Source organism: Sinocyclocheilus grahami, unplaced genomic scaffold, assembly GCF_001515645.1.
Source record: "Sinocyclocheilus grahami isolate Dianchi unplaced genomic scaffold, SAMN03320097.WGS_v1.1 scaffold155.1, whole genome shotgun sequence".
NCBI lineage: Eukaryota > Metazoa > Chordata > Actinopteri > Cypriniformes > Cyprinidae > Sinocyclocheilus > Sinocyclocheilus grahami.
The window spans coordinates 689,343-699,788 of record NW_015505334.1 but is presented as its reverse complement, the minus strand read 5'-3'; the positions used below and the strand labels follow the sequence as shown (position 1 = coordinate 699,788).

At 33.8% G+C, this 10,446-nt stretch overlaps 1 protein-coding gene across 1 annotated transcript; it reads right to left on the bottom strand.

The window, feature by feature from the left end:
- Nucleotides 1-2,667: 2,667 nt before the first annotated feature.
- Nucleotides 2,668-6,555, bottom strand: LOC107592616 (solute carrier family 35 member F2-like). The gene is made up of 8 exons (XM_016282150.1): nucleotides 6,451-6,555; nucleotides 5,605-5,780; nucleotides 5,370-5,497; nucleotides 4,869-5,028; nucleotides 4,627-4,783; nucleotides 4,479-4,531; nucleotides 4,238-4,392; nucleotides 2,668-2,949 (listed from the first exon to the last, which is right to left on the bottom strand). Exons 1-8 carry the CDS (start codon nucleotides 6,522-6,524, stop codon nucleotides 2,689-2,691), a joined length of 1,164 nt encoding a protein of 387 aa, XP_016137636.1. The 5' UTR covers nucleotides 6,525-6,555; the 3' UTR covers nucleotides 2,668-2,688.
- Between the last annotated feature and the right edge of the window lie 3,891 nt (nucleotides 6,556-10,446).

Sequence of the window (10,446 nt, the reverse complement as noted above, 5' to 3'; positions counted from 1 at the left end):
TAAATGTTGGTTATTATATGTGCAGGAAATAACTGCATGGCTATTTCTTCAAGTAGCAGAGTGTTACATTTCCATGCATTTGTGTGTTTCTCAGAGGCTTTGTGCTGGTGTTTTTGTGACTAATAATGTTGCAGGGGAAGATGAATGGATGCCACTTTGTGTTCCTTAAATGAACATCTTTTAGGCTTCAGGACAGTTGTAAGAGTCTGAGAGATGCTGAAGGATTCATGGACGGGAAGATGTCTGTATTGAGCTGCACTGACCGCTACACAGTTCTGCAGGTAGAGCACAGCCTGTACGTACAAAGAGATTTGATTTAAAACTAACACTGTGATCCCTGTCGGTTGTTCCAGTAAGAGCAAGCCATGTTTACCAATCACACTAGCGTTATGTTGCGCAAGAGTCCCTGCATTTGTTTAGCTTCTGTAAGCATGTGAGAGAGAACACATTGTTATTACACTTTTTATTTTGGTTGTCAGGTTTTACTTTTGTGTATTCGCACTCTGTAGGATGTACACATTCTTAGACTAGTTGATGTGGCTGTTTTTGCATGTAGATGGATGATTTTTGTTTCAGTGCTAATTTTTTATTGTTATTTTCAATTTCTGGGACCATGTACAGTTATATATATGTTGGGGCAACTTTTCAGACCTCTTTCCACACTGATATTATATATATGCGTATATATTATGTGTTTTCCCTATGGAGAAAGTTGTATATAGCCTGTAAATTTGGGGTGGTGTATAGACCTAACTGTCCATTATGTTATAAGAGGAGCAAAAATAAATACAAAATGTTCAATAAAAAAATACATCTTGATACATTTACCTATTGTTTAGTAGTCATTTTTGGACACTTGAGAGTCAAATTACTAAACTAAATAAGTAATCTTTTGTGTTCAAGAAGAACCAAATGGTTTGGAGAGAATTAGTAAATGATGACAGAATTTTCATTTTTGTGTGAACTATCTCTAAATTCATAAGTGGCCTGTACAATATTTCTTAAACCTTTAACAGAACTTTTAGCAAGCCACTTACAGTTGGCAGTTTGAGTAAAGCCATATAGTTAACATGAAAAAGAAAAAGAACTGATTATTTTTGGTCAATAGTTGAGAAATCAACCCAACCATTCTTGTGAGTGATGTTTGTTGTACAAAAATTAGGTTTTAGTTCCCACCCTGATCAAACTCGCCTGAACCAACTAAACAAGGTGTGTTTGGGATTGCTTAAAAATTACAAGCTGATGTGTTGAACTGAACTAAAAAAATGACGTGAGGGGGAATAAATAATGACGTTTTTTTTCTATTACTTGTTCTGTTCATTTTGCATTAGTACATTGGACTGTCGAGTTATACACACAATAAAACAATGAAAATAGCCTATATGGTGCGGAACCTGTTTCTTGCTCAGAGTAGAAACAACATAAAGGTAACTTTCTCCCAAATGTGTTATTTTTGTGCTATTTTAAAATTTATCTCAGTTTTTTTTTACTTCCAACTATAGAAAACGGAGGTGATTATAACTATGATATATACATAAATATAAGCATTAAGTTGTGTTTAAATTATACGTATATTCTATACATCAAAAAATATTTTTTGTGTCCCTTACATAAAATAGTTTTGATGAATATGGTGTACTTTACTTTTTAAAGCAATGCATTTACACCAATTACAAAAGTGAGAGAAAAAAAAGCTAAAAGTGAAAACAAACGGCATGGTTTTGTGGTGAGCAAGATGAGCGGTTTGCATCTGGCAATGCAAGGCGTTCTGGCAAAGTACAAATGCCACGAGATGACAAAGTAAAACCACATCATTCATTGCTTGGGACAGCCAACCCCTGTTGTTCATCCAGCAGAGAGGGCTTGGTTGAAATCAAAAGACATATCAGGTCATAAAATGATTCCTTATAGTCTGAATCAGTCAATATGTCATACATAACACTTGACAAAAACAGAAAAGATTAATCTAATCAAACACTTCATATGTGGTTTTAAAGTTCGGACAGGACTTCAGTCCTTGTGTTGGTGTGGAGAATGATGCTGTCCACCTCAGATAAACCATGCAATATTGCAATGGGAAAGTCCAGGGCAAGATCACAAGAATCTGGATAGTAAAGAGCATCTAACAAATACATGGCTTTTAAATTAAGTGCCTCTGCTTTAAAATGTTTCCATGCTAATAGTGTAATCAGTTTTTTTTCATACACAAACACTTAAACATACATCAAATATGGTCATTATTATAAATGAAAAATGTATGCTACAAAGAAAAGCCTGTTGTTTATTTGTCAGTTGTGTGCACTGAAGCTTACAGTCATAAATCATTGAAAAAAATATATGCATTTTTTATTTGTAACATTTAATTGCTGTATGTTGTGGCTGCTTTGTGCTTCTTCAGACTTTCTTCAAACAGATTCTTCAAATCAGTTTAAAGTGACAACAGTGGCATCCACAGATCCACTGGGCCATAAATATCAGTTTCTTTGCCAACAGTGATATAAATGATCTGTTTAAACACACAAAATGTCATGAGATAAGAACATTTATGTCATACTCTTAACAGTTACTTCCTTGTGACACAAATGCAGTTTATTCATTTGATTTATAAACATAAACCACTATTAAAATATAATGACAAAAAAAACCATTAAAAAAGTTCTGGTCTGTTTTAACATGGAGTTAACAAAACTACATTTTAACACTGTTTATGACGACACATGATGACTGCCTTTGATTCACTTGGCTCTTGATTTGATCTTGCTCTGCTTGTGCACAGGTTATCTCATCCACACAGCCTTGAGTGCTGTCGTTATCAAACTCAGCGGCGTGATTGTCACAGCCTTCCTCATCAGATGCCGGGGCAAGAGCTCGGTTCAGGGTGGGGACAGTGTTAAACATGATGAAACCAACGAGGATCACCACCAATGACACAATATACAGTCCTGAGAACTGAAAAAGAACAAATAAGTGGACTGAAATACCTCAGTCAAAAAAATCTATTTTTATTCAACAATGATGGACCATTTGTAGAAAAAAATATATAATATTGAAAGAAGTTCATTTAAATATAAAAACAGTTAGAGTTACATAAAGTGTGTAGTGCGTTTAGTATATAAATGAATGACTAAGATATGTTTGTTTGTTTTGTGTTTTTTTGGTGAGGAAGGTCAAAGAGTAATCAGAGGACACAGGGGACTCAAAAACCTTCACACATTAAAGAAATATAAAGCTCCATGTCACAATGACCCAGAATATCTGAGATAAGAATACAAGGACACATATATAGATACTACTACCACTTATGCATTTTTTTTTTTTTTAATAATTTATTTTTTCATTTATAGACATTACCGTTCAAATGTGACCCTGGACCACAAAACCAGTCTTAAGGACACAAATATAGATACTACTACCCCTTATGCATTTTTTTTTTTTTTATAATTTATTTTTTCATTTATAGACATTACCGTTCAAATGTGACCCTGGACCACAAAACCAGTCTTAAATTGCACGGGAATATTTGTAGCAACAGCCAAAAAAACATTGTAAGGGTCAAAATTATCGATTTTTTTTATGCCAAAAATCATTAGGATATTAAGTAAAGATCATGTTCCATGAAGATATTTTGTAAATTTCCTACCGTAAATATATAAAAACTTCAGTTTTGATTAGTAATATGCATTGCTAAGAACTTCATTTGGACAACTTTAAAGGCGATTTTCTCAATATTTAGATTTTTTTGCACCCTCAGATTCCAGATTTTAAAATAGTTGTATCTCGGCCAAATATTGTCCTATCCTAACAAACCATACATCAATGAAAAGGTTATTTATTCAGGATGACGTACAGATTTCGAAAAATTGACACTTAAGACCACAAATGGTCCAGGGTCACAAATGTTTGAGGCCAGTAAGATCTTCTGTTTTTGGAAAGAAATTAATACTTTTATGCAGCAATCATCCATTGATTAAACGTTACAGTAAAGAATTTATAATGTTAAAAAAGAGAGAAAGATTTCTATTTCAAATAAATCTGTTCTTTTGAACATTCTATTCATTAAAAAAATCCTAAACGAAATTTGGTTTCCACAAAAAAAATTAAGCAGGACAACTGTTTTTAGAAATGTTTCTTGCAAATCCCCAAACTACATAAAAAAATTAGTTTTATATATATAATAATATTTATAAATAATTGTATAATATAAAATACATCTGTCTTAATGAAGTATATTACTTACAGTGTATTGGAACAAAAAGAGCCCACAAAACAGGCTGAAGAGGTCTCCAGTGAGTAAGGAAAGATTTACCGCTGTGGCACTGCTCATCTTTATCACCACAGGCATGAAGCTATAGAAGCCGTACATGCAGAGCGCATATCCAGCCAGGATAAGTGCTAAGAAGAGAAGCCAAAAATCATGCCTTTAGATGACGTCATTGACATAACTGAAAGGGTTTTTATTTCGCATTGCTGTACTTTACCAATTTCCCATGTCCACTGAATTTTAGACACTTCATTATGTTCAAGAATCCCTCTGTAGGTGACAAAATAAAATGGTGCAGATGATGTGGAACTGCATGGAGTTCAGCAACTGGTCTACTGTTTTTGTGATTCATGCACGAATCTTACAGTTGTATTGCACTGATGATTGACCCGAAGAGGCCGACCATGCCCAAAAACTCCACCCTGCTCAGATTCTTCACTGTGTATTCCTGGCACATGTTAGAGATGGCATACAGAGTGGCGCTGACTAGAACCAGACCGTCACCGAGGAGAATGTCACTTGCTGTTGACACAGGAATGAATAATGTTTACGTTTTCACCTGTGTTTTCTGTTCAATTATATTCTGGAGAAGCAGCTTGCTCCTCACAAGATCCCTGGTCCTGGCCAGCGAGGATGTCCGCTCCCACCATGGCTCCCACCCCAGCCAGACAAAGACATACAGCTACGTAGTGAATGATCCTATAGCGGGTCTTCAGGAAGAACCAGGACAAGATCATCAAAACTGGGATAATAAAGCAGTCCAGCAGCTGAAATGCAGACAATAGGGTCAGTTAGTCAAACAACAGATTGCATTGTGAATTTAAATCAGATTCTTCTTTTGTCAATGTATTACAAGAGACACGTTTTGAAATGCAAATTCAGAACCTTCGCTACAGTTCAAAAGTTTGGGGTCAGTAAATTGAAGTATCAAAAGTCAGCTTTGCCAGCACAGGAATAAATTATATATAGAAAAAGTTATTTTAAAATTTAAATATAGTTCACAATAAAGGTGTTTTTACTGTATTTGTGATCAAATAAATGCAGCCCCTCACTTTTGAGTGGTAGTGTAAGCACAGTGTATATCATTACATCCAGAAAAAGCTGTCACCTGTATGCTGGTTAATGTGGTGTACTGATATGCTTTCACCACTGCGTAATTTGCCTCCACATCTGTCAGTCCTAACAATAGATACTTCCACCATTTTGTCTTTAATATCTGCAAAATATTGCCATCACCTATATTAAAAGAAAGGTATCCTTAATATTACATGCCAAAAAAATGGATACCAGTAGCAGATCATTGAAAAACATTAATGATTGGACAAGAATGAACACATGAATACCTCGTCTGAAGATCAGTGCAATAGTGTAAGTGATGCCCAGAAGGGTGTAATTAATGAAGCTCTGCAGCATAGGTGTATTCAGATAGTAAACGGACGCCAGATACTGAGATGTTACAGCAGTCCCACAGATCAGTGCTGAGAGGCCTTGTCCCATCAGCAGAGTTTTAAACAGTTGCCTGCAATGAACATTGGCTGGAATAACTGTACACCAATTGATGAGGGTTTTTATACTGGTATGCACTATTCATAAAGTGCTAAAGTCCTCTCTCTGCTAATAAAATATATGGTGTTTAAAATATACATTATAAATTTTTTTTAAATAATAATCATTTAATTTGATATATTTAATGTTAACATTTCTCATTACAAATTATGTTAACGGCATAACAATAAGCAAAAGGTTCACTGAAAAATAAAACCTGACAGTGTTGCTGTTGTTAACTAAAACTATTAAGAATAGTCCATTTCCTGTTCAGTAATTGAAATAAAGCTGAAATAAAATAAAATATAAATATTAGATAAAAACCCAAACTTAAAAAAAAAAACACTTAAATGGCAATTAACTGAAATAGGTCTAAGTTGGATTTCTAAAATTACTGAAATAAATTAAAATTACAACGAAGTAGATAAAAAAAAACATATAACAACAAAGAAGTGTAAAAAAAAAGAATGCTAATTCAAAATATTAATAATTACTACAATAGTACATAAATAATACTAAAACACTGAACCCTGACTATCATGTTATACAGCTTCAGATCCAAAGAGCAAAGAAAAAAGACAACAGATTCTCAATGTGGTCTGAAACTGACAGAAACCACTGTATGGACATTTGCATCCACTCACCAAGTGAAAATATCCCTCCATTTAGTCAGTCCTTCTCTTATTTTATAGCAGAGAGTGTCCTGCTCCTGAGGCATCTTGTGTCTCCTCTGTGGACTCTTTCATGTCTGAGAGCTTAGAGACAGAATCTCAGTGAGTAATAAGATCAATCATTTACAGTTTAAGAAACAAAGTACACATCAGCAGGGATCTTGAATTCACAGTGAGCTAATCTTGAACTTTAAGCTAGGGTGCCAGAGAGAAATCAGTAGTCAGTAGTCATTTTAAACCTGTTCAATTGTACTCAAATGTACAGTATATGCTGTTTGCTTTTCATTAATAAAAAAGCACGGGCTCATTAGAGACATTCGTTTGAGAATCAGATCCTTCTGTGCACTAATTTTGCTCTCTTTTTGTGGAGTTTTGATCCTCACTATTTTATGATAAATCTGCTTCTCCTGCCATCTCAGACTGATGAATGAATGAACAAGGAAATGCCCCCAGTTTCCATTTCAGAAATCTGAAATGTATCACACTTTTCTAAAATATGATCTAATATTACAGCGTTACGTGAGATTCAGGTGATTCGCCACAGACCAATATCATGAAAATAGTTAAACACTACTTTTATAAATGTTATCAAAAGTGAAAATGATTAGCCAAAATCACCAGTGGTTCGTGTTGAGCCTCCAGCGCCACAGATGGCGCTAATGAATCATATTTTTCCTGCGCATGACACCAGTAAAGAAGTATTCACGTCAGCACAGGGAAATAAAACGACTGTTTACTGTTCACAATGATGGAGGACGATGAATTAGAGTTTGTGGAAGATTTGGAGGCCATATTACACCTTACTCCAGAAGTGCAGCTGGCCATTGAGCAGGTAACTCAGATGAACTGTCGTTGTGTTTGTTCTTATTGCAGTTTCAGAGAGAGCAGTGAGCACACAAGCTGTCAGCTGTTGCCTTCTCCTGAGATGCTAATAGCCCGTTTGAAACATCTCCATTAATGCTCACAGTTTTACTTATGTCTTGTTTATTTATCATGCTACGTATTAGTTTACGTAGATAGCTGTTGTCAAAACTGACTTCAGTTTTAAAACTACAGACCAGCAAACGCAAATTAGTCATTGCTAGCTTGTAATTTGAAGGCAGGTGTCAAAACAGGAGACACCTTGACATATCCAGAGTTTTCAACAAGGGAGTACGTGTAGAAGATGAAAAAAAAGTAAGAATCGTAAAATGGACTCATGTTAGTCTGTTTACTTAATGAAAGACAGTATAAAAAAATGCTACTAAGAAAATTTAGCTTATTATGTTTATACCCATGATCCAGTGGCTTGCTGATTGTCTAGAAATATTGAAAACCTTTGAAATGGTCAACAGTTTTATCTCTAAAAGAGTTCTGGCTTAATATATAGTTATATAGTTTAAGTGACTATTGGTCCTAAGTAGAAGTACTCTGAAATGCATTAGTTAATAAACAGATCTGTCTGATGGAAGCTTCCTGAGTAATGTTTACAGTACAGTGAGGGAAAAGACTGTGACTAAATCATCAACGTTGGAGAGCATGCACAGAATTGTGTAATAACGATCCCAGGGGTCTGCTTGATGACATTTCTAGCTGTGTGGAGGAGGCGGACGGATGTGCTTGTCTTGAGCGAGTATTTTCACGTACTCCCCTGTGGTATAGAAAATGCTAAAGTTATAACTGGTTATTGGGTGCCTTATTTGAGACTCAGTCGGGGCTCTTTGAAGTTTGGATGAAGCTGAGGGCCTGATAAATAGTATCTGAGACAGTCACGACTCACGACACAGATGTTCACCCTGTTTAAAGACCCAAACTCCTCTCTGGTATTGTTATTGTATGCTTGCTGTGTGGATCAGTGTCGTTTTAGTATCATTGAGATGCTATTGTATTTAATTTAATATTTTGAATTAGTTTTATTTTTATATTTTCCATTTTCATTTAGCAGGGTTTTCGCAGGTCTTAAATCAGAAAAGAACTTCTTAAATTCATAAAGTCATTGCATTAAATGATGCATGCACTACAAACTATGAGACTATCTTCCTCGGTATGTTTGTCTTTTTTTTTGTTCAATACAGATATCTAAACATTCCTAAATCAAGATACTTTTACTTGGGTTTCTTGTTTTAATCATAAACTCGCTACATTTTAAGAAACTTCTTAGAAGACAAGAAGACCTAGGATTTAATCTAAACACAGGATGGAAAGTTTACTGCGTGTGTGTTTTTCTATCAGTCGTTATAGTCCGATTCCTGTCTGTCCCTTTGGAGTTGTTTTAGTCATCTTGGGCATTGTTTTTTTTTTTTTTTGGACATTGCATAGAATAAATCAACGTAACACTTGTTTTATTGATTTAATGCCTGGGTTTTAACCCTCTATTGCACACATTACAACAACAGAGTGGAGTATTGAAGTAGACTTTAATAAATGGATAATGTAAAAAAAACACGATGACCGCAACAACAAACACATCACATCAAAAGTTGGGGTGTGCAAGATTTTTTTAAAATGTTTTTGAAAAGTCTCTTATCCACACCGAGGCTGCATCATTTGATCAAAATACAGAATTACAGTAATATTGTGAAATATTACAATTTAAAATGGTTTTCTATTGTAATATATTAAAAATAGAATATAATATAAAATAGAATTTTCAACAGCCATTACTCTTCAGTGTCGCATGATACTTCAGAAATCATTCTAATATGTGATCTGATATGTTATCATGTTGAAAGCAGTTGTGCTGCTTCATATTTTTGTGGAAACCTTGTTTTTTCAGGATTCTTTGAATAGAAAGTTAAATGAACAGCATTTCTGGCCATCTGTGAAAGTAATGCAGTGCAGATAAGAGGAAGGGCAAAGGGAGGAAGGCAGGAGAACAATAGCAAAGCTCTGTCCCTGTGTCCTCAATATGGTGAAGCGATATAAAGGAATGCATGATCTGTTGGAACCATATAAGTTATTGGCTGATATTAAAATGATTTTAGTATTGAAAAAGATATGGATAATAAATAGGTTTTAATATTGAATTAATAGTAATTGACGTGCATGTTTATTTCCTCTAGTTTTACTTTGGGATTACCTTTGCCAACATATATAATATGTAATCAACAAATGTAATTATTAGCAAATCTCAAAATGAACGTCCATTTTTGCACTGTATGTTACTGTGATGCCTAAATTAATTTGTAACATTTAAAATGGTTGAAATGATTTAAAATGATTTTTTTAGTGTTTAATTTATTTTTTATTTAATTTGTTTAGACCGAGTCGTATAGAATTATTAATATCGGCAATTTATTGGTAATTTATAATGAAATACTACTTATATAATAATATTTTGTTCAAAAATGTGGGGGTTGTAGGATTTAAAAAATTTATAAATTAATACTTTTATTAAACAAGGATGCATTAAATTGATCAAAAAAGAGGATAAATAGATTTAAATGTTTCAAAAGATTTCTGTTTCAAACGATTGCTGTTCTTTTGAACCTTCTATTCATCATAGAATCCTAAAATATCAGCACAAAATATCAACACAACTGTTTTCAACATTGATAGTAATTATAAGAAATGTTTCTTGAGCACCAAATCAGCATATTTCTGAAGAATGAAGTGACTCAAGACTGGAGTAATGGCTGTTGAAAATTCAGCTTTGACATCACAGGAATAAATTACATTTTAAAATATAGTAAAATATAAAGCGGTGATTTTAAATTTGAACAATATTTCATAATATTGCTGTTTGTACTAGTTTTGATCAAATAATTGCAACCTTGGTTAGCATGAGAGACTTCTTTTGTAAAAATTTAAAACCTTACCGACCCCAAACTTTTGATTGGTACCGTATAATATATTTAATCATATAATAATAATAATATATTTAATCATATAACAAATACAATCATAATATAATAATTATCAGCCAAAATGTCAATATCTGTGCATCTGTAATGTATCTAAAAATGTGCTTCAGGTGAAAGAGATAACACG